This window comes from Podarcis gaigeae, assembly GCF_964106915.1.
Source record: "Podarcis gaigeae genome assembly, chromosome: 10".
In the NCBI taxonomy this organism is placed as follows: Eukaryota; Metazoa; Chordata; class Lepidosauria; order Squamata; family Lacertidae; genus Podarcis; species Podarcis gaigeae.
The window spans coordinates 4,986,394-5,013,642 of record NC_139686.1 but is presented as its reverse complement, the minus strand read 5'-3'; the positions used below and the strand labels follow the sequence as shown (position 1 = coordinate 5,013,642).

At 47.5% G+C, this 27,249-nt stretch overlaps 2 protein-coding genes and 1 long non-coding RNA gene across 5 annotated transcripts in view; 1 reads left to right on the top strand and 2 right to left on the bottom strand.

Annotated features, from left to right (window-relative positions):
- The window catches only part of STRIP2 (striatin interacting protein 2), a 68,900-nt gene extending 53,408 nt beyond the window's left edge, over positions 1-15,492 (bottom strand). The window contains exon 1 of the mRNA XM_083700168.1: positions 15,277-15,492. Within this exon, the coding sequence (XP_083556294.1) occupies positions 15,277-15,384 (108 nt within the window). The 5' untranslated portion in view covers positions 15,385-15,492. The remainder of the gene's footprint in view (positions 1-15,276) is intronic.
- The window catches only part of LOC310826376, a 218,884-nt gene that overhangs the window by 71,173 nt on the left and 120,462 nt on the right, over positions 1-27,249 (top strand). The gene's annotated exons all lie outside the window — the stretch shown is intronic.
- The window catches only part of AHCYL2 (adenosylhomocysteinase like 2), a 100,108-nt gene continuing 95,329 nt past the window's right edge, over positions 22,471-27,249 (bottom strand). For all 3 annotated transcript variants that reach the window (XM_083700365.1, XM_083700366.1, XM_083700367.1), the window contains exons 17-18: positions 23,504-26,284; positions 22,471-23,256 (exon numbers count right to left, since the gene is read on the bottom strand). In XM_083700365.1, the coding sequence (XP_083556491.1) occupies positions 26,278-26,284 (7 nt within the window). In that variant the 3' untranslated portion in view covers positions 22,471-23,256; positions 23,504-26,277. The remainder of the gene's footprint in view (positions 23,257-23,503; positions 26,285-27,249) is intronic.

Genomic DNA, 27,249 nt, shown 5'->3' with positions numbered 1-27,249 from the left:
AAGACGCCTGCTTCTGGGGAGAAAGGCGATGGCAAACCTAGACAGCATCTTAAAAAGTAGAGACATCACCTTGCCAACAAAGGTCCGTATTGTAAAAGCTATGGTTTTCCCAGTAGTGATGCATGGAAGTGAGAGCTGGACCATAAAGAAGGCTGATTGCCGAAGAATGGATGCTTTTGAATTCTGGTGCTGGAGGAGACTCTTGAGAGTCCCATGGACCGCAAGAAGATCAAACCTCTCCATTCTGAAGGAAATCAGCCCTGAGTGCTCACTGGAAGGACAGATCCTGAAGCTGAGGCTCCAAGACTTTGGTCACCTCATGAGAAGAGAAGACTCCCTGGAAAAGACCCTGATGTTGGGAAAGATCCCAACATGATGACGGAGGACGAGATGGTTGGACAGTGTCCTTGAAGCTACCAGCATGAGTTTGTCCAAACTGTGGGAGGCAGTGGAAGACAGGAGTGCCTGGCGTGCTCTGGTCCAGGGGGTCACGAAGAGTGGACACGACTAAACAACAACAACAGGTACCGGGACGTCGATCTTTCCTGACTTCTGCTAGACATGTCCCAAAGGGATCGAGATGTCAGGATCTTTGTGGGATGGAACTGAGTCTAGGCGGGAGCAAATTTCTAACCCCATTCATAGCACCCATTAGCCTTTTAATGATGGCCGCTGGTTAAGCTATGACCTACATTGGACAGCGTCCCCTTAGGCTACTATCAGGGATCTTTTCCCCTATAGAATATTTCTGGGGCACAAACAATTCATGGGATAGAGGAGAGGAGAAGGAGTACCACTCAGCGAAGGGCTTTCAACCATTAGCTATTGACTTCCTTCCTTTAAAAAAATAAACAACAACGGTTTACTTCTACTGCACCTCCAAGGTCTGCTCAAGCCTTGACTGTATCCCCTCACCATTTGCAGGGAAGCTGCTATCCTCATTTCAGAAGCAAAACAGTAAAGAGAGCAATTGGCCCGAAGCCACTCAGGGATGCAAGACTCGAACTCACAACTCAGGAATAACAGTGACAGAAGGTGCCGGTTCAAAGGGTAAAATTGAGATTACTGACCTCCAGGTCTTTATTCTCACATTCCCGAATTTTAGAAGTCGGTCGCCAATCCTGATCACAGGCAAGTACCAAATCTTGGGCTGCAGGTCTCTAGTCCTTAATGAGTGATATAGGCATAGCTGTCAACTTACAGATTTGAAAATAAGGGACCAGCAGCCTCGAAAATAAGGGATCAGCAGCCAAAATAAGGGATTTTAGTCAACCAGCAGCCAAACGAAGCCTCAAGCGGTGGTTCCCACAGCGCAGCAACCCGGCAAAGGGGATGCAGCAAGGGAAACCACCGTCACCTCTCCGCTGGGAAGCGCTGAGCAAAGGCGAGTCCCCAGGCAACGCGGCCGATTTGATCGGCACAAGGCATGGAAGCTCCACCCCCCAGTCGTTCTTAGACTCCTTATTGGCTGAGCAACCCAGTTGGAGCCTCCCTCCTCCCTGGCCGGCAGGGAGGGAGGGAGAGGAGCTGCTTCCTTTGAAACCCAGGAAATTCAAGGGACATCATCAATAAGGGACAGCAGCGGGACACGGCGCTGGGATAAGGGACTTTCCCGCCAAATAAGGGACGCTTGACAGCTATGGATATATGCAGCCTCGCTCTGTTTTATGGCCAGGGGCCGGATTCTGTATCCCCTCCTGCTTTTCTCTCAGACCCAGATTAATTGAAGGACAAGCCTGCTGTCCGTTCTCTCTTTCGGAGACAAAACACACAACCTGAAAATAATTGGAAAGGAGCAGACACGCGTTGTCTGAATTCTGTGAGATTACGCAGACATCAAGGGATTCAAAGCTGGTTAATATAATCCTGGAGGTGTGGAGAGCAAGGAAGCATCTTCGAAAGGAAGGCCATCGGAATAAATCACACCAAGTAGCTCTTACTGGATTCTACTGAAGGAAGCCTCACCGCCTGGGTGCATAAAAATGCCTCAGATACGAAAGCGTTATAAAACTGCATTTCTTTCCTTCTTTTAAAAATTTTAACACTACAGCACGGAAAGTCACCAGAGAGATGTGGTGCCACAACTGAAGAAGGATACTGACAAGCTGGAAGACACGCAAGGGAGAAAAAAGAAATTGTTATTTAGGGGAATTGAATTATATTCCGGAAACGTGGGAGATTACAAGGGGTAAAAATAAATAAATGGATGTACCGTGCTATATTAGAAGCAAAAAAACTTGTTTTGATGAATTGGAAGAGCCGCGAAAAGATTCCATTGAGCACATGGATTGATAAAATTGGACAGATTAGCTACATATGAACGAATTGCATGTCGATGCAAATTAAGAATGGATAAATATGAAGAAATCTGGAAGGAATACTTAAGCGATAAGGTGGATAGTGGTGGGAAGTTGGGGAAGGAGAGAGAGGGGGGGGAAATATTGTTAAAAAGGTGTAGTCGTAGGTATATCAGTGTATTCAAATCTGAATTGTCAAATTATGTTGTTAGTGTTATTATGGTTTTTGTTGTATGTGTCTTTTGCGGTTGTTGTTTGTATTGAAAAAATGATTACGGTAAATAAATTTTAAAAATAATAATCAGGGGTCTAGAAACCAAGCCTGATGAGAAACGGTTGAAGGAGCAGGGTATGTTTAGCCTGGAAAAGAGGAGACTAAGGAGAAGATATGACCGTAATCTTCAGATATCTCCAGGGCTGTTATATGAAAGAGGGAGAGAGCTTTTTCTCCCGTTCCAGAGTGGAGGACCAGAACCAATGGATTCAAGTTGCATTGAAGGAGATTCCGGACTCAGCAGTAAGAGCTGCTTGAGAGTGGAATGAACACCCTCAGAAAGTGGTTGACTCTCCTTCCTCAAAGGTTTTTAAGCAGAGGTCGGATGGCCTACTGTCATGGATGCTTTAGCTGAGATTTCTGCATTGCAGCGGGTTGGACTAGATGACCACAGGGTGCAGATGATAGATAGATAGATAGATAGATAGATAGATAGATAGATAGATAGATGATAGATAGATGATAGATAGATAGATAGATAGATAGATAGATAGATAGATAGATAGATGATAGATATTTCCCCATTCTTTATGATCACACTTTCATCCAGGGATGTCGAATAACTTACCAAAAAAATAATAATCATTCAGTCGAAAATCTAACAATAACATGCATCAAACTCATCCTCCTATTAGTTATACATAACGGTATATACTTTTGTCCCTACTCATTTCTTCTAATTCCCCCCCCTTCCTCCCTCCCCCCAAAAACTTGTTCTCTCTTCAGATCTTTAACCATGTGCACAGATTATTCATTCTAATTTGGATGCTTGAGTCAGGTTTTCCTCTAGGGTGCAGATAAGGAGTTGTGCAGGTTCAGTGTTTGAAACGTAAGCTGTAAAGACCCGCCAGGCTGCATCAAATTGCTTTGCTGGTTCTGTGCCTTTCATCGCACAAATCGTAGCAGTTATCGGTAACTGATAATAATAATTTTATTATTTATACCCCGCCCACCTGGCTGGGTTTCCCCAGCCACTCTGGGCGGCTTCCAACAAAACACTAAAATACAATAACCTATTAAACATTAAAAGCTTCCCTAAACAGGGCTGCCTTCAGATGTCTTCTAAAAGTCTGGTAGTTGTTGTTCTCTTTGACATCTGGTGGGAGGGCGTTCCACAGGGTGGGTGCCACCACCGAGAAGGCCCTCTGTCTGGTTCCCTCTAACTTGGCTTCTCACAGGGAGGGAACCGCCAGAAGGCCCTCAGAGCTGGACCTCAGTGTCCGGGCAGAATGATGGGGGTGGAGACCCAACCATGAGGCAATATGAGGCAAGTGCCTCAAGCAGCAGGATCCACAGGGGCAGCAGATCCCAATGCTGACGTTTCTGAGCACAATTCAAAGTGTTGTTGCTGATCCTGAAAGCCCTAAACGGCCTCGGTCTAGTATCCCTGAAGGAGCATCTCCACCCCCATCGTCTAGCCCAGACACTGAGGTCCAGCTCCGAAGGACCTCTGGCGGTTCCCTCCCTGAGAGAAGCCAAGTTACAGGGAACCAGGCAGAGGGCCTTCTCGGTGGTGGCGCCCTCCCAGCAGATGTCAAGGAAATTTACAACTATTTTAATTTTAAAAGACATCTGAAGATGGCCCCATTTAGGGAAATTTTAAAAAGTTTGATGCTGTATTGTGTTTTTAATATTCTTTTAGGAGCTGCCCAGAGTGGGTGGGGTATAAATAATAAATTATTATTACAGTGGTACTTCGGGATGAGAACGGGATCCGTTCCGGAGCCTCGTGCGCATCCTGAATAGAACGTAAGACGCGACAGTGCAGGTCGCGTTTTACCACTTCCGCGCATGCGCGTGACATCATTTTGAGCGTCTGCGCATGTGCGAGTGGCGAAAACCAGAAGTAATACACTCTGTTCAATCCGGGTTGCCACAGATGCAACCCGAAAGCTCTTAAGCTGAAGCTCATTCAACCCGAGGTATGACTGTATTATTATTATTATTGCCTCCTTGTTGCTGATGTGGCTCTTCACTCACCCCTTCTTCCCTGGCGGGAAGGAGATGTCATTTTGTGGTTTGCCTCAGGCGCCAAAATGTCTTGGGCCGGCTCTGATAGGGCAGTTTCCTATGTGCCTCCTCCAGGACCAAGGATTTTCACAAAGCCTGTACACAAAGAACCGCCATCCAAACTCAGCCTTTGAGTGCAGGCTCCGGACAGATGTCCATCCACTGTGCGAAGTAAGGTGGCCAAGGAGTTTGGTTACTTATTCCACCCGTGAAAAGGGGGAAAGCAGCTTCATCCAAAGGGCTGCAGTGCCATCATCTGCACTGGTCACCGGTTACTGCAGAAAGATCGTGGCCGCCGCCATCTCCCTGAATTTCACACACACGGTTTCAGATCAAGTCGGGTCCTTGATCTGCAGCCAAATATTTTGCGAGAAAGCTTTGGTTGCATAACACGCAGCAAAGAATCAACACTTAAGGCATAGGCAGGCGGCGGGGAGGGAGAAGGAAGCTCGCAGATTTGCTGACAAAGTGAGTTTTGGGGGTATTAAAGACAACCGAGGGCTCAATTAATTAACAAGCCCCATCATGTCGGCATTTGCTCACCCCCAACGAATGCAGGGCAGAGGCAATTTCGGGAAAGGTGGAATGGCAAGGTGGATTTGTCGGCCGTGGCGCTTTTTTTTTTTTTATAGCAGCCCGATCCTGTCCGTTTGAACAGACAAAGGCCAATCATTGTGTGATAGGAATTTTATGGTCTTAGATATATGGTAATGTTCATAAGTGTACCAACTAAGCACATACATAGATCAGCACAGGAAGACCGACCTGGAACCATTTTGATTCCTAAACTGAGCAAATGTTTCCTCTGCAAGGTCAAACTGGAAAAACCTCCCCATTGTCTTTTCCTTCCTGTGGCCTGGCCCAGGAACTAAGTATTTATCATTACAAAAGACTGGCCAGGCTCCCCAGGAAATACAATCAAGTGACCATTAAACAGGTAACCTGTCAGACGAGATAAACAACGCACTCAGATTTCTGCTGTAGACCGCCCTTTCAGTGATGTAGGTGTGATGTATCTGAGGGGTGGTCTTAGGTTACACCCCTTCTGTGATGCATGTATGATGTTCCTGGGGGTGGTCTTGATCTACAGGGTGGCAATTTCAAAAGTCTTTATAAGGCCTTGCATGCCATTTTTCTGGGTCCTTCCTCTCTCCTGCAAGTGAGGGGAGCACCCTGTTGCAACAGACCAATAAAGGGCAAGCCTACAGGCTGCTGTTTTGCTTCAAGTTATCCTGGTTGGTGTCTTTGTTTTTGTCCAAGGGAGCCCTCGGATTTTTCCGTTAACAATTGCAAGGAGAAAGGGAGAGTTAATTGACTGGAACCTCCATGACAGATTACGGTTGCATCAGGCTGCATATGCAGTGTGCTGCAACAGGCAAGATAGATGCAACACCAAATAAACACACACAAACTCTCTCACAATTAGGGAGAAACACACCAATTGAACAAGAAAGCCTCAGTTTTAAACCTCAGCTTCTTTCCACTTGAGAACTAATCTCCTAAATCCAGTAAAATTCTTCCCACTTTGACCTTCACTGAAGTTTCCTAAACAACGACTTTGGCAGTTGCAGCCGCCCAACAGCAGCAAACACTTTCCAAAGTACGGCATCGTGATTTACAAAGGGCTAAATTCATCAGCAATGGATCTGAGCTGTTGCAAAGTGTGCTGCTTTAATCTAAAAATTCTGGTGGGTTTTGTTTGTTCGCTCACTTCAGACTTTGTAGAACTTTTTGGGTCGCGTCTTGCTAAATCCTAACAGAAGTCACAACAAGGCTTCTTTGCAAATTCATTCAGCTAAGGTTCGCTGTGGTTGTTCCAGGAGACAGCTCAGGCTAAAGGTCTTTTCGAAAAACCCCAGCTCAGAATCTGCAGTGCAGAAAACTCAAATAAACTGCTTCACTGCCTCGAAGCAGGGTCATCCAAAACATCTTCTTGTTTTGGGGAACAATCCGCTAGAAAAAGTTTTCCTGCACCAGCAGCTCCAATTTATTTCAATGAGATTTGCGCAGGAAGAAATTCCTGGAGGATTATGCCCTCTGCCTTCGCAAACACAAACAGGAATATTTAAAGGCCTTTCTCGGTTTTTGTTTCATCATGGCACCAGCTTAGGTGACTGTTATGTACTGAAATTCTCACCCTGAGCCAGCAGGGGGATACTGTAGATAGTTTCCACTCAGGTCCACATATGCAAATAAGGGATTGAAAGTGACGTTCAGTGATTGGATAGTTAGAGAAAGTTGTTACTGTTGCTTTGTAGTTGAGCTCTATATAAGCAGGCTGGCTGAACCCTTCAGTTCAGTTCTGTTCTGGCCTGTGAATAAACAAGAGCTGTTTGAAGAATCGCTGTGTCGTCTGATATGTTCACCCACAACTTAACAGTGACATTTAAAGAAGAGTTTCGATCACCCTTCATCAACCTGGTTCCTCCCAGATGTTTTGCACTACAACTGGGGCTGATGGGAACTGTATTCCAAAATCTTTGGATGGCACTAGTTTGGTGAAAGCAGATTTAGATGCTCATATAAAGGTCCAACAGCAGTTATCAGGTACAGACTAGATGGAACAAGAGTGTTTGGAATAACTTCATAGCCCTGTCACAGCAAGAAAAATGATGTCATCTGTTGGGAGTTTATCTCAGTGAAAACCTTACTTGGAAAATCAGTACAACCCAGGTGGTTAAGAAAGCCCAGCAGAGACTCCATCTCCTCAAAGTCTTGCGGAATAACAATGTCAATCAACATCTGATGATCTCCTTCTACTGGTCCACAATAGAAAGTGTCCTTTCCTACTGCATCACGGTGTGGGACGCTGGTTTGACATCATCTGATAGGAAGAGCCTACAGAGGGTGGTGAATACAGCACAAGATATTATGGGCTGTCCCCTGAATCCGCTGGGTGAAATAGCGGAAGAACGCTGCCTCAGTAGAGTGAGGAAAATTCTCAGGGATGATTATTCACACCCTGGCCGGCACTTTCTTGGTCTCCTGCCCTCGGGCAGAAGATACAGAAGCAGGATTAGTCTCACCAACAGGGTAAAGAACAGCTTCTATCCGTGGGCTGTTAGGCTGCTGAATGAAAAGATAACAACAGGGCAACTGACTTGCGGGTTTGGGGTGTGTGCGTTGTTTACTAACGAGGGGAATTAAGACTAAGAGAGCTGAGTGGGGGGTGCTCGTGAATTCTCACTGCATACAAGCTGTACAAGTGACAATAAAGTATTTCAAATTTCAAATTATTTCACATTTGCCACATGCTGTATGTTTGGGATCTGGCGAAGAAACCTAGCTTGTCACACAATCCCTAGGTTCAGGAACGTGACTGATCAAATTCACTTTCTTAAGGTTTATTTTTTCAAATGATGGACTGACTCGGATTGATTTTTCAGTTAAACATCTGGATAGTTCAGAAGAGAACCTTGAACTAGGTAGGTTAAGAACTTTGAGGATTTAAGGAGGAAAGTCACTTGATCCATGGAGAATCCACATATATATTGGCCTATTCCAACCTCTTTTCCTTAATGGCGACGGCTCCAGCTCAGGCTGTGCAGAAAAGGGAATTTGGTTCCAGAAATTCATTCCAAATTGTGCAGAATTCTACAGGGCAGGGTATTATTGTGTGAAAACAGTCCACATTCAATGATCTCCAGATGGTGGAGAAACCCAGCCAGATGGGCGAGGCATAATTATATTATTATTATTATTATTATTATTATTATTATTATTATTATTATTATTACAAAAAAATTCCTTCCAGGAGCACCTTAAAGACCAACTAAGTCAGTTCTTGGTATGAGCTTTCGTGTGCATGCACACTTCTTCAGATACTCTGAAACAGAAGTTTCCAGATCCTTCTATATAGTGAGAAGGTGGGGAGGGGTATTACTCAGAAGGGTGGTGGGAATGGGTGATTGGCAGATAGCTGTGATGAGCCTCTTGACGACTCTTAACGACTGCAATAGGTCTTACAGGAAAAAGCAAGGGGTGAGAAGGTGAAAAGTGGCTTTGTCATGTATAATGAGATAAGAATCCAAGGTCTTTGTTCAGACCAGGTCTCTCCATGGTTTTAAGTTTGGTGATAAGTTGCAATTCAGCAGCTTCTCTTTCCAGTCAGCAGCTTCTCTTTCCATAGCTGTGATGAGTCGTCAACAGGCTCATCACAGCTATCTGCCAATCACCCATTCCTACCACCCTTCTGAGTAATACCCCTCCCCACCTTCTCACTATATAGAAGGGTCTGGAGACTTCTGTTTCAGTGTATCTGAAGAAGTGTGCATGCACACGAAAGCTCATACCTAGAACTAACTTAGTTGGTCTTTAAGGTGCTACTGGAAGGAATTTTTTTGTTTTGACTATGGCAGACCAACACGGCTACCTATCTGTAACTATTATTATTATTATTATTATTATTATTATTATTATTATTACTACTACTATTATTATTATTACTTGGTCACAAGCCAGGTCCAAACACACCTTGCACCTGGCTAATTTTGAACACATTTCCCAGTGAGATTCCTCACAGATCAGAACCCAGATATTATGCCTGTCAACTGATCCTATTAAGCTGGGCATTATGGGATATGCTGCCATTTTGGATTTATACCTGGCAACACAGCAAGCATAACCAGGCACTCTTACTGGGGGGGCTGCCACAATGAGCTCCTGAACTTCACGATTTACCACTCCTCCCCTGGAGACAGAAGATAACAGGGGGAGAACTTCTATCTGAAGATAATACGGTTGGCTCCAGGATTGTTGTTGTTTAGTCGTTTAGTCATTTAGTCATGTCTGACTCTTTGTGACCCCCTGGACCAGAGCACGCCAGGCACTCCTGTCTTCCACTGCCTCCCACAGTTTGGACAAACTCATGCTGGTCTCTTCGAGAACACTGTCCCATCATCTCGTCCTCTGTCGTCCCCTTCTTCTTGTGTCCTCCACCTTTCCCAACATCAGGGTCTTTTCCAGGGAGTCTTCTCTTCTCAGGAGGTGGCCAAAGTCTTGGAGCCTCAGCTTCACAATCTGTCCTTCTAGTGAGCTCCCAGGGCTGATTTCCTTCAGAATGGATAGGTTAATAATAATAATAATAATAATAATAATAATAATAATAATAATACAGTGGTACCTCGGGTTGCATACGCTTCAGGTTACAGACTCCGTTAACCCAGAAATAGTACCTCAGGTTAAGAACTTTCCTTCAGGATGAGAACAGAAATCGCGTGGCGGCAGCAGGAGGCCCCATTAGCTAAAGTGGTGCTTCAGGTTAAGAACAGTTTTAGGTTAAGAATGGACCTCCAGAACAAATTAAGTTCTTAACCCGAGGTACCACTGTAATATTTATTTATTTATTTATTTATTTATTTATTTATTTATTTATTTATACATACCCCGCCCATCTGGCTGGGCTTCCCCAACCACTCTGGGTGGCTTCCAACAAAATATTAAAATACAATAGTCTGTTAAACATTAAAAGCTTCCCTAAACAGGTTTGATCTTCTTGCAGTCCATGGGACTCTCAAGCGTCTCCTCCAGCACCAGAATTCAAAAGCATCAATTCTTTGGCAATCAGCCTTCTTTGTGGTCCAGCTCCTACCGGCTCCAGGATAGAGGGGCCTTTGGCCTGATCCACCAAAAGGCACTTTTGAGGCTAAGAGGAAGCACGGCTGCAGTTCCTTTGTCCGATTTTCAGAAGCAGGCACATACTTTCATAAGAGATTTATACGATCTGAAGAGAGCCAGAATATAAGCCGGCACAGGCTGAAATAGTGAGGTCTTTGTTTTCCAGGCTCTGTGAAAACTACAGGAGCTTTCACGCCAAACAGAGCCAGCAACAAAGGAAAGGTTAGTGGATTAAAAAGGGGGGAACTTGGCAGGGGCAGGAGAAACAGAGTAATTAAATTTGGAGGAGTAAAGAACTTGGATACGATAGGAGTCAAAGGTTAGTAACCACCTGCATGCAATTCCATGGGAGCAAGCTGTGCTGAACTCAATGGGGCTTACTTCTGAGTAGCAGGTGTTGGAAGACCTTTTCAGGCAGAGGGAACATTGTCAACCTTAGCGGGGGGCCACTAGTGGTGGATGGGACCAAAGAAGCAAAAGGGGGTGGAGGGTAAGATCCTGACCCCCTGCTTAAGATGCAATGACCAATGGCAGTTTGGCATAGCCTTGCATGGCACCTCTTCCTGCCCTCCCCTTTGCTAAAAAGCTGCAGTGTTTGCAAACCACTAGTTAGATGCAACACCCTTAACTGGAATCAGGGTTTGAAATTTGCCAGGTGCTTTTTGCAGGCACTTGGGTGAAAGAAGAGAGCGCAAATATGGTCTGAAGCTCAGCATAAAAAAACCCCAAGATTATGGCCACTGGGCCCATCACCTCCTGGTGAATAGAAGGGGAAGAAATGGAGGCAGTGAGAGATTTTACCTTCTTGGGCTCCATGATCACTGCAGATGGTGACAGCAGTCACGAAATTAAAAGACGCCTGCTTCTTGGGAGGAAAGCAATGACAAACCTAGACAGTATCTTAAAAAGCAGAGACATTACCTTGCCAACAAAGGCCCGTCTAGTTCAAGCTATGGTTTTCTCAGTAGTGATGTATGGAAGTGAGAGCTGGACCATCAAGAAGGCTGATCGCCGAAGAATGGATGCTTCTGAATTCTGGTGCTGGAGGAGACTCTTGAGAGTCCCATGGACTGCAAGAAGATCAAACCTATCCATTTGGAAGGAAATCAGCCCTGAGTGCTCACTGGAAGGACAGATCCTGAAGCTGAGGCTCCAAGACTTTGGCCACCTCATGAGAAGAGAAGACTCCCTGGAAAAGACCCTGATGTTGGGAAAGATGGAGGGCACAAGGAGAAGGGGGCGACAGAGGACGAGATGGTGGGACAGTGTTCTCAAAGAGACCAACGTGAGTTTGACCAGACTGCAGGAGGCAGTGGAAGACAGGAGTGCCTGGCGTGCTCTGGTCCAGGGGGTCACGAAGAGGCGGACACGACTAAACGACTAAACAACAACAACCATCAGCCACTTGCGACCAAGCGAAGATGCCCAGACCATCTGGCAGCGCATGCCTGGGGATTCTTGGATCTGGACCATCTTCACACATTAGCAACGCACCCTGCAGAATTCTATCCTGCACAATCAGACTGAATTACAGGAATCAAAACGTTGTATTAAAAAATAAGACTTTATAGCCGCCTGGCTCCCAAAATGGCAACCAGGCATTCTGTTTTGGCGACTGTAACCCTGGTCTAAGGAGCTATTTGGCGCCTAGCTGATATATCTGAGTTTCTAACACTGATTAGAAGGGAGAAGTGGGGAAAGAGGAAGGAATATACTCATTCATGCGGTGCCAAAAGATGGTTGAACATTGAATCTATCAAAAGAGAGGCATGTAACATTGCCATTTTTCCTGGAGAAGCACACAGCATGGAAATATATTTAGAGAGAGATTACCGGAGACTGGGAAGAGAGAGGACCCAGCGGCAGCCTCCTCCAGATGGGGAGCTGGACTGAGCCCCTGAAGATGACATAAACACCCACACTTTAAGCTCCTACAAATGTGGAGGTTTTCAGAGACGGTTTTCTTTTCACGAGAGCAGTGGTGAGGTCACGAGCTCCAGCAGTTTCTTTCCCACAATACTCTGCCCAGCGCACAAGTATGCAAGCAACACATTAGCAATCGATAAACCAATAAATCAATTCTAAAAATCAATAGCAACTGGGGAGGAGTATTTCCCTAAGGGCAAAGAACATCTATCATTCCAGCTGGAGCCAGCAAAATTTGGTCAATAAGGGCAAACAAGGATGTAAAGGGACCCCTGACCATTAGGTCCAGCCGCGGACCACTCTGGGGTTGCGGCGCTCATCTCGCTTTACTGGCCGAGGGAGCCGGCGTACAGCTTCTGGGTCATGTGGCCAGCATGACTAAGCCGCTTCTGGCGAACCAGAGCAGAGCACAGAAATGCCATTTACCTTCCCACCTGAGCGGTACCTATTTATCTACTTGCACTTTGACGTGCTTTCGAACTGCTAGGTTGGCAGGAGCAGGGACCGAGCAGCGGGAGCTCACCCAGTCGCAGGGATCCGAACCGCCGACCTTCTGATCGGCAAGTCCTAGGCTCTGTGGTTTAACCCACAGCGCCACCCGTGTCCCTTAAACAAGGATGGAGTGAGGCCAACCCAGCCCCTGCAATCATCCTCTGAGGCCCTTCTTCGTGGGCCTCCTCCACAAGAGGTCCAGAGGGTGGCAACACGAGAGGGCCTTTTCTGCAGTGGCTCCCCATTTGTGGAATACTTTCCCCAGGGAGGCTTGTCTGGTGCTTTCCTTATACAGTCATACCTCAGAAGTCGAACGAAATCCATTCCAGAAGTCCATTTGACTTCCAAAACGCTCCGAAACCAAGGCGCGGCTTCTGATTGGCTGCAGAAAGCTCCTGCAGCCAATCAAAAGCCGAGGAAACACTGTCGGACGTTCGGGTTCCAACTGATGAAGATGATGGACTATGCCAAAATGGCGAAATTGGGAAAGAGGAAGAGAAGAATTTTAAGAAGGAATGGGAAAAAATTATAATGTACATAAGAGAACACTGTAAACAACTAACAACTTTGGCAGGATTTGAGTAATGCTTGTAATGTACAAAAAAACTGTTAAAAAAGTAGTAATTTGTTTTTCCATAAATTAAAGAAAATAAGATAAGCAGAAGGGTGGGAAAAGATTGGTAACGGTAACCATGGAAGGGCGGAGGGAACTCAAGGAATTCAGAGAATCCTAATTGAAGAGGTGAATGATGTATTTGAATTTAAACTAGTTAGGTAAAACTTAATAAAAATATATATATTTTAGAAAAGAGATTGCACCTGGGAAAGAGGTGCATCTCGTTCTTGTCCCCATTGCCTGCCCCACTTCGATCAGACTCACATGTGCTTTCACACTTTTGCAAAGCGCCACAGCCCAAGCCCAGAGAGGAAACAAACAAGGCATCCGTGGGGTTTTGAGAGCGGTGTTGTCGTCGTTGTTTTGCAGAAACAGCAGCCAGTCTTTTGCTGGAGGAGAACTGCAGGAGGAATCGCCGTTAGCAATAGGCGTTAGCAAGAGGGAAGTCTCTTCCTCCGCCCCACTCCTGGGCTCTTGACATCCACAACACACAAGCCTCGATTCTCCAGCTGCTCTTGTACATTACGCACAAGGGATCTGCCTGCCTTTCTCCACAGAGAGGGGAGGGCGTTGGTAAAGGGGGAAGCCAGCCAGCCAGGCCAGCAAACCAGGAACAGATAATATTTAAGGGAGGGGGTCTGCTCCACCTTGCAGCGTCCACCATTCCGTGTAAAAACCCCTGGCGAGAAAGAGAGTTTGGGGAACAGATGAGCGCAGGGAAAGGAGGATTTCAGATGCGCAAAAGCGCACAAGCTCGGATCAGAACGGGAGGTGGACGGAGGCGCAGGGAAGAGAGACTCATTCACAAAACAGGAGCTCCATCCTAAAGGAACTAGAGGAACAATTCGCCGCCGCTGCCCCCCCCCCCCAAGTATCTGGGGAGGCCGGGATATAAATAAAATTTTATTCTTTATTATTATCTTCCAGAAGCAGAAAATAGGGCGATTTAAGGTTGCACGAAAGCAGCAGAATGTTCACCCGTCCCTGGGAGAATCAAGCGAAAGAAGGAACCCCCCCATCTCAGAAATCCAGGGAATTCCTCTGCAAGAAGCCCCCACCTCGCCAGGCTCAGGACAAATCCTGCCCAGCTTCCAAGGGCAACACATTCCAATCTGGGGGCTGCCGGGCACTACCAGCCCCATACTCTCTCCAAATGCCCCCCCAATTTGGCTCTTTTTCTCTCCCCCATTTTTAGCCAGCCCCTCCAACTGCCCCCACCCGAGCTCTCCTGAGTGTCACCCCAAAACTCCAAGGCTCCCCACCCCGCATCCCCGAGCCCCACCGACGGGGGGTTTTCTCCCCCAACCCAAAGAAGCCGCCGCCACCCTCCTGACCAGAAAGACCCCCAACCACCCGCTTCTCTCCGCTGCGCCGCCAGACCCTCCCCTTTGCAGGGGCCCCTCTGGCTGCCCCCAAAGCCGGCTCTTTCTCTCTTCCCCGCCACCCCATAACTCTGCAGCCCCATCGTGACACCCCCGGGCACAACTCTCTTTCTCCAACAGCAGCAGGGACCCCACATCCCTTTTCCCTCCTGCCCCACAACGTCCCCGCAGGGTAGGCTGCCAAGGCACCGTCCCTCCTGGGGGGTGCTCTGCTTAACTCACCCCCCAATATATATATATATATATGCGCTCCAGGATGGCACACCCCACCCCAAATCCAGCAGGAGTCTCGACCCCCCCCCCAAAAAAAATTGCCCCACAACGTCCCCGCAGGGTAGGCTGCCAAGGCACCGTACCTCTTGGGGGGTGGTCTGCCTACCTCCCCCCTAAATATATATAGATATTTATATATATACGCTACAGGACGGCACACCCCATCCCAAATCCACTGGGTCTGGGGGTCTCCCCCCCAAAAAAACCCAATTAATTGCCCCACAACGTCCCCGCAGGGTAGGGTGCCAAGGCACCGTCCCTCTTGAGGGGTGCTTTGCCTACCTCACCCCCTAAATATAAATATATATTTATATATGCGCTCCAGGGTGGCACACCCCACCCCTAATCCACCGGGAGCCCCCCCCCCACAATAAATTAATTAATTTCCACCTCCGACTCCTTCCGCTGGCTCCTGAAGAGCTCCCTGCCCTTGGCCGGGGGCTGAGCCTTGCCCTTGCCCGGCGCCCCGTTGGCGCCTCCTCCGCCGGGCTCCTCCATGCCGCCCCGGAGAGCCACCCGCCTGGATCTCAGGGCGATCGCCGCGGCGCAGACAGACACGTGCGGGGCTGGCACAGGCACTTCCCTGCCCGGGCGCCGGAGCCACGCCCACGCGCGGCCCCATTGGCCGGCTGCCGGCCGTGGGAGGAGCCCGGCGCGCACACCCCCTCGCGGCGATTGGCCGCGGCGGGAAGGAGGGAGACACCTGTTGGGAGAACTGTAACCAGGGCAGACGGAGGAAAAGGGGGCGGGGCGGGGGCGGGGCATCGCCCAGCTTGCGTTCCGTTTCACCTCTGAGCATGTCCAGAGTGCCCTGCAGCGCCGGGATGGAGCCAGAGCCTTGCAACGACACTGAATTGCAGAATTAGTTAAAGGTATGGTTTTCCCAGTAGTGATGTATGGAAGTGAGAGCTGGACCATAAGAAGGCTGATCGCCCAAGAATGGATGCTTTTGAATTCTGGTGCTGGAAGAATAATAATTTGGATTTGATATCCCTCTTTATCACTACCCTAAGGAGTCTCAAAGCAGCTCACAATCTCCTTTCCCTTCCTCCACCACAACAAACACTCTGTGAGGTGAGTGGGGCTGAGAGACTTCAGAGAAGTGTGACTGGCCCAAGGTCACCCAGCAGCTGCATGTGGAGGAGCGGGGAAGCGAACCCGGTTCCCCAGATTACGAGTCTACCGCTCTTAACCACTACACCACACTGGCTCTTGAGAGTCCCACGGACTGCAAGAAGACCAAACCTCTCCATTCTGGAGGAAATCAGCCCTGAGTGCTCACTGGAAGGACAGATCCTGAAGCTGAGGCTCCAAGACTTTGGCCACCTCATGAGAAGAGAAGACTCCCTGGAAAAGACCCTGATGTTGAGAAAGATGGAGGGCACAAGGAGAAGGGGACAACAGAGGACGAGATGGTGGGACAGTGTTCTCGAAGAGACCAGCATGAGTTTGACCAAACTGCGGGAGGCAGTGGAAGACAGGAGGGCCTGGTGTGCTCTGGTCCAGGGGGTCACGAAGAGTCGGACACGACGAAACGACTAAACAACAACATCCTCCCTGCAGTGCAGAGATCACACCCTGGCAGGTGGCCGCCAGATCCCCATCTCTCAGATCTCCTCTTCCTTGCCTTTGCTCTAAACTTAAATAACTCCCAACTGTAGAATCGGAGAATTCCATAGAAGAAGAAGAAGAAGAAGAAGAAGAAGAAGAAGAAGAAGAAGAAGAAGAAGAGGAGGAGGAGGAGGAGTAGTTTGGATTTGATATCCCGCCTTTCACTCCCCTTCAGGAGTCTCAAAGCGGCTCACATTCTCCTTTCCCTTCCTCCCCCACAACAAACACTCTGTGAGGTGAGTGGGGCTGAGAGACTTCACAGAAGTGTGACTGGCCCAAGGTCACCCAGCAGCTGCATGTGGAGGAGCGGAGACTCGAACCCGGTTCACCAGATTACGAGTCTACCGCTCTTAACCACTACACCACACTGGCTCTCAGGCACCCCCAAACTCGGCCCTCCCTCCACATGTTTTGGGACTATAACTCCCATCATCCCTAGCTAACAGGACCAGTGGTCAGGGATGATGGGAATTGTAGTCCCAAGACATCTGGAGGGCCAAGTTTGGGGATGGCTGCCATAGTTGGAAGGGGACCCCCAAGGGGCATCTAGTCCAACCCCCTGAAGTGTAGGAATATCAGCTAAAGAATCACCTGACCCTGGTGGGAGCTGCATGGAGCTTTCTACTAAAGCAGGCACCCCCAAACTCGGCCCTCCAGATGTTTTGGGACTACAATTCCCATCATCCCTGACCACTGGTCCTGTTAGCTAGGGATGATGGGAGTTGTAGTCCCAAAACATCTGGAGGGAGGGCCGAGTTTGGGGGGGTGCCTGCACTAAAGCTCCTGGCCCATCGGTCCCTGTGGGTTTTCCTTGCCGCTTGCAACAGATTCCTCCAGCCTCCAGCAATGGAGTCCTAGTCCTTGAGAGAATCAAGCCTGAGGACTTGATCCGTTGGAAGTTTGCCCTTGAGATCTAGCGATAATAGCCCAACCTGGAGCCCTTGATAAGAGGCCACTGAAGCAGAGAAAGCAAAGGAAGCGATCTCGCCCTTCTCTTGGGCAAGGAGCTGAAGGACATCTGTGGTTTGCTCAACTTCAGCAGTTAAAACCAAATCTGTAAGTGGGTCTTATCCACAGGCCTTGAGAGTCGAGGCAGTTTAGGCTCTGGATCCACATCTAAGCAGCACTTCTTTTGTTCCCATGGAGCAGCCCCAATACCTGTCTGTAGCACAACTCACAGGCCAGTTCTCCTGCTATGCCCCACGGAGGACCTTAATAGCAACACCCTCGAGGTCCCGGGCCCTAAGGAAGTCAGATTAACTTCAACCAGAGCCAGGGCCTTTTCAGCACTGGCCCCGACTTGGTGGAACGCTCTGTCTCATGAGACCAGGGCCCTGCAGGATCCGATTTCTTTCCGCAGGGCCTGTAAGACAGAGTTATTCCACCTGGCCTTTGGCTTGGAATCAACTTGATCCCCTCCCCCTCTTTCTTTTTTCCTTCTGTGTTGGAACTCCTATTTGGGGACTTCCCTGGCTTTTTTCTGGCCCAGTCTGGAGAGTTAGCCTTGGTGAAGACTTGATGTTTTCATCCCCCAAAAAGTTTTTGAGTTTCTGCTGAAATGAGGCTGCATTTTAATGTTGTATTTTAATCTTGTTTTTTAAGTTGTATTTCAATCAATTGTTTTAGATCTGGTGTTAGCCGCCCTGAGCCCAGGGGAGGGGTATAAATAAAATTTTATTTATTTATTTATTTATTTATTTATTTATTTATTTATTTATTTATTCATTCATTCATTCATTCATTCATTCATTCATTCTCTCTCACACAGCCTAGCCTACCTCTTAGGATTGTTGTTGTGAACAAGAGAAAGGATGCCCCTTTAAAAACTCCTTGGCGTTAGGCTAGATATATACTGCCAACAAAACAAACAATATTTTATTTTTACAATTTATCTATCAAGTAGCTCCTAAAAACAGGAGTGAGAAACCTTGTTCAGTCCCAGGGTCTCATTTCCAAGTATAAACCTTCTGCGGCCCACATGCTTATGGGATGTGGGGCAGCGGAAACGAGAGCTGATCTTTGTGTAGCTCAGCCTTGTTTCATAAAATCATAGAATTGTACAGTCGGAAGGGACCCGAGGGTCATCTAGCTGAACCCCCTGGAATGCAGGAATCTCAAGCACCCATGACAGATGGCCACCCAACATCTGCTTAAAAATCTCCAAGGAAGCAGAGTCTGCCACCTTCTGAGGGAGACAGTTCCACCGTCAAACACTTACTGTCAGAAAGTTCTTCATGTTTAGTCGGAATCTCCTTGATTGCAAATTGTATACATTGGTTTGAGCTCTATCCTACAGAGAAGAAATCAAGCTTGCTCCATCCGCCATGTGACAGTCCTTGAGATGTCTGAAGATGAATATATTGAATATTCATATTGAATATGAGGCTTGGGAGAAATTGTGGAATGAGGGTCTAAAATTTACGGCGTGTACCACCTTGAAAGCAGTCACAAAATTAAAAAAAGCCTGCTTCTTGGGAGAAAGGCGATGGCAAACCTAGACAGCATCTTAAAAAGCAGAGACATCACCTTGCCAACAAAGGTCCATCTAGTTAAAGCTCTGGTTTTCCCAGTAGTGATGTATGGAAGTGAGAGCTGGACCATAAAGAAGGCTGATCGCCAAAGAATGGATGCTTTTGAATTCTGGTGATGGAGGAAGCTCTTGAGAGTTCCATGGACTGCCAGAAGATCCAACCTCTCCATTCTGAAGGAAATCAGCCCTGAGTGCTCACTGGAAGGACAGATCCTGAAGCTGAGGCTCCAAGACTTTGGTCACCTCATGAGAAGAGAAGACTCCCTGGAACAGACCCTGATGTTGGGAAAGATGGAGGGCACAAGGAGAAGGGGACGGCAGAGGACAAGATGGTGGGACAGTGTTCTCGAAGCTACCAGCATGAGTTTGACCAAACTGCGGGAGGCAGTGGAAGACAGGAGTGTCTGGCGTGCTCAGGTCCAGGGGGTCACGAAGAGTCAGACACGACTAAACGACTAAACAACCACCACCACCTTGAAGGAGAATGTAATGCAAATGATGTACCGCTGGTACTTAACACCTGTCAAGGTAGCAAAGAGGTATAGAATGAGCAGTAAAGTATGTTGGAAATGTGAACTGAAAGATGGAGATTTTTTCCACATGTGGACATGTGCGAAAATGAAACAATTTTGGGATATGATTTATAACGAGCTGGAAAAGTTATTTAAATTTACCTTCCCCCCAAAAAACCAGAAGCCTTTTTGCTAGGCTTGATAGGTGAAGAAACAGGAAAAGTAGACCAGAGATTATTCATGTATGCCATGAAGGCTGCTAGAATTTTGGTAGCCCCAAAATGGAAGACACAGGAATTACAAACGTGGGAGGAGTGGCAGACAAAAATGGTAGAATATGCGGAATTCGCAAAACTGACTTACAGGATTCGTGACCAAGAGAAACAAGGTTCAGAAGAGAGTGGAGAAAATTTGTGGAATATGTAAGTAATAATTGCAGAAGTTTAAAGACTGTAGCAGGATTAAAATAAACCTAACGATGTGGATGGGATGTTATTAAGAAACTGCGGAAAGAAAAGTGGAAACTGAAAACCAGTTGAAGGGAGGGAGGGAAGTCCGCACTCGGCAGAGCAATGAAAAAATAAGTGGGTATAAGATTATGGAATCTCATTGTATTTGTTTGTTTGACTTATGTTAAAGAAACCTCAATAAAAATGCATTTTTTTTAAAAAAAGAGATATCTGAAAATGGCTCTCATATCTCCTCTGTTTTCCAGGCTAAACATACCCAGCTCCTTCAACCATTCCTCATCAGGCTAGCTTTCCAGGCCTTGATCATTTCAGCTACCCTCCTCTGCACGCCTTCCAGCTTCTTGATATCCTCTTTAAATTGTGGTGCCCAGAACTGGACACCGTATTCCAGGTGTGGTCTGACCAGGGAGCAGAAATATACCGTATTTTTCGCTCTATAAGACGCACCAGACCATAAGATGCACCTAGTTCTTGGAGAAAGAAACAAGAGGAAAAATATTCTGAATCTCAGAAGCCAGAAGAGCAAGAGGGATCGCTGCACAGTGAAAGCAGCAATCCCTCTTGCTGTTCTGGCTTCTGGGATAGCTGCGCAGCCTGCAGTCGCTCCATAAGACGCACACACATTTCCCCTTACTTTTTAGGAGGGAAAAAGTGAGTCTTATAGAGCAAAAAATACAGTAGATCTCTTCCCTTGATCTGCACACCGGAGCTCTGTTTGTACAGCTTCTCCATCTGGGGGGAAGCAAGAGGCATGATTACAGTTCAAGGAAAATTCCCCCTTGGGCAAAAGAACAGGAGGAGGTGGTGCAGGATCTGTGAGGGGCGTGGCCTGGAGAAAGGGGCGTGGCCAGCAGAGCGCCCCCGCAGCTTGAAATAGGCTTACAGGGCCCCCATTCTGTTTCTCACCCCCAACACAAAGCTTGACAGAAGCCTTAAGCGGAGCTGACGAGATGCTAAAGTTCCAAGATAGAAAAACGTTTCAAGTCGCCATCGACCCGCAGCCTCTCTTCACTAGGGAAGTCGCAAAGCGTTGAGCAAACCTCAGCCGGCCTCCCGTGCTGAATTATTCAAACCCCTTCCATTACTTACCCAGATAAGTGGGCTGCAGCGAGAGATGAGCTGATGCCACAGCTTATTAAAACTTTGCTGACTCCGAGGACATGCAAAGACTGACCCTCTTTGTTGTTCTTGGCGGGTGATGCCTCTTCCAGCGCTGCAAGATGGGAGAAGGTTGCGCAGGTTTCTCAAGCTTTTTCACAGATTCAGGTGATGCCGCTAAGCGGAGGTGGGGAACCGGCAGCCCTTGGACGGCCACTGCTTACCTATCCCACCCCAGACTTCAAAGCCTCTTATCTCCCCAAGTTCCCATTAGCTAAGGTGCAGAACCTGGGCAGCAGGTGTGATAAGCTTGCAGCAGACCTTTTCTAAGGGCAATTTGCACACATAGAGGAGCAATAAGCCTACAAGGCTTTGCTCACAGGCACAATTAAGATTGGTTCCGGCAATCAGGATTTGGAAAGAGGGGGGGATCCCACGCAGCTTAAGAGCCAAAACATTCCCCACTCCCATCTCTCATAACACAGGGACATTCAATGATGATGATGATGATGATGATGATGATGATCATTTATTATTTATACCCCACCCATCTGGCTGGGCTTCCCCAGCCACTCTGGGTGGCTTCCAACAAAATATTAAAATACAGTAATGCATCAAACATTAAAAGCTTCCCTGAAGATGCCTTCTAAAAGTCTGATAGTTGTTGTTCTCTTTGACATCTGACGGGAGGGAGTTCCACAGGGCAGGCGCCGCCACCAAGAAGGCCCTCTGCCTGGTTCCCTGCAACTTGACTTCTCGCAGGGAGGGAACCGCCAGAAAGCCCTTGGAGCTGGACCTCACGTGTCTGGGCTGAGCGATGGGGGTCGAGACGCTCCTTCAGGTATACTGGGACGAGGCCGTTTAGGGCTTTCAAGGTCAGCACCAACACTTTGAATTGTAATCAGAAACATACTGGGAGCCAGTGTAGGTGTTTCAGGACCGCTGTTATGTGGTCTCAGTAGCCGATCCCAGTTCCCAGTCTAGCTGCTGCATTCCGGATTAGTTGTAGTTTCTGGGTCACCTTCAAAGGTAGCCCCACACAGAGTTCATTGCAGTAGTCCAAGCGGGAGATAACCAGAGCATGCACCACTCTGGCAAGACAGTCTGTGAAACTGTGAAACTATTCCCGCCCCTCACTACCCCAGAGTGGGTTCAGGATCAAAGGTGGCCACAGGGTGTGATTCTGCAATTGTTTTGCAACATTCAACAAATGAACTACGGCTGCTTCCTTTTCCTTCATTCTCACCTAACTGCCTGGGGCTCCTGAATTTCCTTTGCATTTGGGACTTGGGAGGCCTCCCTTATTTCTGTCTCAATCGTCACAGGGAACCTGACACACTGCCAAAAACTTCTGAAAGACTCATTTGGATTTTACAATATTTTATTTATTTTTGAGATTACAGAGTCCTTATTGCTGATCTAATACAATCACTCAGACATTAATATTTAAAACATCCTTTTTCGAAAATATTATAATCTCATAAGTTTTTTTTATTATTTTTAAACTTCCTTATTGGAGAATTATAACATGATTTTTGTTTTCCTGGTTTCAGATATTCGGATCGCAATTCGCCGTTTTTCCTTATGACGCGTTTTTGTTTTGCTGGTGTCTCCTACCTGTCTTTTTAAAATAGTCTTTGAAATGTTACATTAGAAAATAAAACATTTATTACACTTGCTTAAAATTTAGAGATGATCACAGAAGTATGGCGATTCCAGACTGATTGGGAAATGCTGAGCAAGCAAAATCGCTTTACAGACAAATAAAAAAATAAAACGAAAATAAGCAGAACACAGAGGAAGATTTTATTTTTTTTAAGAACAGAAAATCAGAGGAGATAAAACTCTTTCTGTAGGACATTTCTGTTTGTTCCCTCCCGCCATTCTCTACATCAAAGATAAAAATGATTTAGAGCAAACAAATTTAAAAATGAGGACAGCACCATCACACGCTCTAGCTAGTGACAGACCCTGAACAGGTGACCCCCTTCTTCCCACCTGACTGCACTCACCCCTTGGCAGAACGGTTGTCTCTTGCCTGGAGAAGTGGGAGGGTATATCATGCCTGGTAGGCGAGACACTGGGTGGGTGAGAGGGACTTGGACCGACCCTAGCAGCATCGGTCTGCCTGATGACTGGAGCCATATTTCTTGTAGAAGAAGAAGAATTTGGATTTGATGTCCCGCTTTATCACTACTCTAAGGAGTCTCAAAGCGGCTCACAATCTCCTTTTCCTTCCTCCCCCACAACAAACACTCTGTAAGGTGAGTGGGGCTGAGAGACTTCAGAGAAGTGTGACTGGCCCATGGTCACCCAGAAGCTGCATGTGGAGGAGCAGGGAATCGAACCCGGTTCACCAGATTACGAGTCCACCGCTCTTAACCACTACACCACACTGTTGTAGCGGGTTCAACAGGCCTTGCCAGACTAAGTCAAGGATCTGGGCCTCGGGGGGGGGGGAGGGCAGCAAACAAAGGTGGCCTTGCGCTTCGTGATATTCCAAAGTCCACGTGGAAGAGCATTCAACTCAAGAGTCAGGAGAAGCAGGGCGGTGACTTCACGCAGCCATTTCCCCCACTGCAGGGCAAAGAATCGGCCCTTCCACCATCCTCTATGCAGAAGTGAATGCAGCCCCCAGCGTGAGATGGTGGCCCGAATCCTGAATCTTTCCCAACTTCCTTGTCACTTGGCTGCCCACGCCCAAGTGTCCTGGGGGTCTGGGCAGGCAATATGTCCCTGGCAGTTCCTCCTCAAGGACTCAGGCACCACACATACTGGACAGTTGAAGTCAAGCAGGTGCAAACTATACTCAAGAGAAGCAAAAAAAAAAAAAAAAAAAGTGTTTTGTTTCTTAAAAAGAGCGAACCCAGTTTGTACTAAAAGCAACAAAACTGCCCAACAGCCCCTTCCTATATAGCTCATCACTGGTATTACAAAACGCACGACCAGATTTTTAAAGAGATTTTTAAAGAGATGAAGACTCACACAGTCAGACTCTTCACATAGCCATGCCCTCCAGAAACATCACAGTCGGACTAACCTTTGCTACTGAAAACATGAAGGATGTACAGAGACTGGGCAGATTTCCACAGAAAGCCAGACAGGCACCCACAACTAGTTCTGCAACTCTCTGCACCCCATTTTCTCTTTTCTTTTCTTCTCCTCCACTCCCCCCCCCCGGCAAAAGCTTAAGTCTTAAATTAACAAAAGCTTTCCTCCTTGCTCTGCCCCACCTTCTCCTGACTCCACCGGAAGACTTTTTCTTTTTCCATTTTCAAGCTAGGAAATTTGCTCTGCTGTTGCTCTGACACACTCAGGTAGCAGATCAAATGCACAAGCTAAGTTCTTTCAGCAAAAGGTAAGCAATCCCTGAATCCAGGTCTTTCGTGATCCCGTCCGAAGGTGGGATTCATTCTCTCTTTCCTGGTGAAATGAATAAAATGTATTCGAATGGGTACGGGTCCCTGGCTGCAACTGTGCCAATTTGGAGTGTTAATAATCGTAGAAAAAGAAATATCTATGGCTGCAGTGCCAGAATAATACCAGCATGGAGAGACACAAAAGGAAAAACAACTGCAAGAGGAATATTGGTCTGGATGCAGCCTGAGGTTGTCTGGCCTGAATCTGAGGACACCAGAAGTGCCTGGCTCCTGGATTACCCCAAAGCCAGTATCCTGTTTCCACCAGATGCCCCGGTGAGAAGCGCCCAGGCAGGACCTGAGAGCAACTGCGCTCTTTTTATAGGATACCGTGAAGCCTGGGGCAGTTCAATGGAAAGGCAAAATCAGTTTGGGTGGGGTTTCCCTTTAGAGCAGAATCGGGACACAACGGGAAGAACTCAGCAGGAGAATCCCTGCACAAGGCGCATTCAAAATGGATCGCGGGAGACGTGCAATACCATGGCAGCTCAAGGCTCATCCATTTCAATGTGCCTGGCCCAGGAAATGTTCCCACTGCCTCAGGGCCAGCATCAACGACAAATTCACCCCTGCTCTGCTCCTGCGAACAACCGGAAATCAGATTTGAGTTTGTGCAAACGAATGCCCAGGTCACATTTGCAGGATGTTGACGGCGCCTGTTTAAAAAGCAACAGCTGCCCAACCGGGGAGGGGGGGAGACTTGGACGTTTCCTAAAACCAAATACACGTGGGTCTCAAAGTCTATTCTCAGCAAGGACTACAATCCCTTGGCACAGAGAGAAGGGTCGTGGGATGAGAAGGGTTCTCGCTAGCAGGCCTGCCAGCATTCTGCTGCCCTGTTCCGCAGGGGCCGACACAAGTTGCTTGGCTGCTTAGCGTCAGGATGAGCACATAATGCCCCAACACCACATGTCCTGCAAGAATGAAGCTTTGGTAGGCATAGGGAGGGAGGGAGCTCGTTGCGACTTGCATATAAAACCTGCAAGGCTATTGCAGAAGCACAACAATGATCTTATGCGAAAAAGGGTGCCTGCTCCACAGACCCCAGCAAGGTAGGTGTGGGGGGGGGAGAGAGAGAGGAGGGGGCAACTTTTGCCTGGCCTGCTCTCCAGAAGCTGCCCCTCCCCTTTGCACAAGCAGCTAAATTCAAAACAAGGTTTCCCCCGCAATGAGGTTGCAAGTGTCTTAGCAGCATGTGGAGCGGACTTGCGAGACTTCCACGTTAAAGCAAATCTGCAGCCGCTTTTCCCAACTGCCATGGCAAAAACACAAGAGAAACAGAGGGAGAGAGAAGCGAAGGAAACCTGGAGTGATGGCTCTCCGCTCTCTCACGCCCGTCCAACTTTGGCTGCTCTCTTCCAGCCCCCTTTGTTAATTTGCACACTGGATTAGACATAACAGTGATAACAAGATTGCTTGAAGCTGACATAATCTGCGGTAAAATTCATTTGGCCAGACAATCTCTCTCCTTGCCCCAGCCCCCAACTACAGCTTTCCACTCCCCACCCCCCAAAAAACCACCCCCCAAAGTCCATCATCTCACAGTCCCATGGCAGTTTAAAAAACACCATTGGCAGAGGCCGCATTTACAGTATTCTAGTTTAATAAATAAATAACCTAACACACTGTGTACTACGGCAGCAAGCCTGGTTCTATGTTCAGAAGCTTGTAATGGTTTGTCCTGCACGGTAGCAGAGAGAGGTCTTGAGGTTTTTGCTCCTCCTCTTCCTTCCAGCTACAGCCACAGGAAATTAATACCTGTTTTAAAAAAATAAATCACAAAACAACTGGATTATAACCCCAAAGCATTCACTTTCTCTTTCCTTCAAGAGAGGGGGGTGGGGGTTGAGGAGAAAGGGCTGCTGTGCAATGCGCTTATAATTTGCTCTCGTAACATCTGAGCTCTTTTCTCATCTCCTAATTCCCGCTGCACTCTAAATCAGAACAAACACTTTCGGATGAGTGTGGGAGGTTTCTCTCTGTTAGGGAATGCATTTCATTCAATTAAACTGTGCTAGTAAAGCGATTGCAAGTTCTTGGGAGCAGGAAGTTGCAGTGAAGCCCGCCAAGCTCCAATTATGTTCCTCTTGGGACACAGGCGTCTATCCTCACCCCAAACAAGGAGACGGCTCTGGAAGCTACTGAATTGTTGGATCTAGCAGAATCAGGGGTGCAATAAATGAGGAACTCAGTTGTCTTTACAGTGGTACCTCTGGTTACAAACTTAATTCATTCTGGAGGTCCGTTCTTAACCTAAACCGTTCTTAACCTGAGGTTTCACTTTAGCTAATGGGGCCTCCTGCTGCCGCCGTGGCGCGATTTCTGTTCTCAACCTGGAGCAAAGTTCTTAACCCGAGGTACTATTTTCGGGTTAGCAGAGTCTGTAACCCAAAGTGTTTGTAACCTGAGGTGTTTGTAACCCGAGGTACCACTGTACTGTTAAACTAGGCTTTTGTAGCTGGGGGGACATTGCTCGCTGGACCTAGTTCTGTTTCCTTCATGCTGCTAAGTGACTGCAAACTGTAATCTTTAACTGTAGACTGAGTCTATAATCTTCAGCCAAAATGCCTGCCATAACTGAGGATCTGGTATGTGCTCACACTGACATGAGCTGGAGAAATATAAAGGCCTCATTGTGCCTTTATGGTCTCCTCACTACCTGCCCTACAGCCCAACAAGCACAGACTCTGAAACAACCCCAAGATCTCCAGAATATACGACAT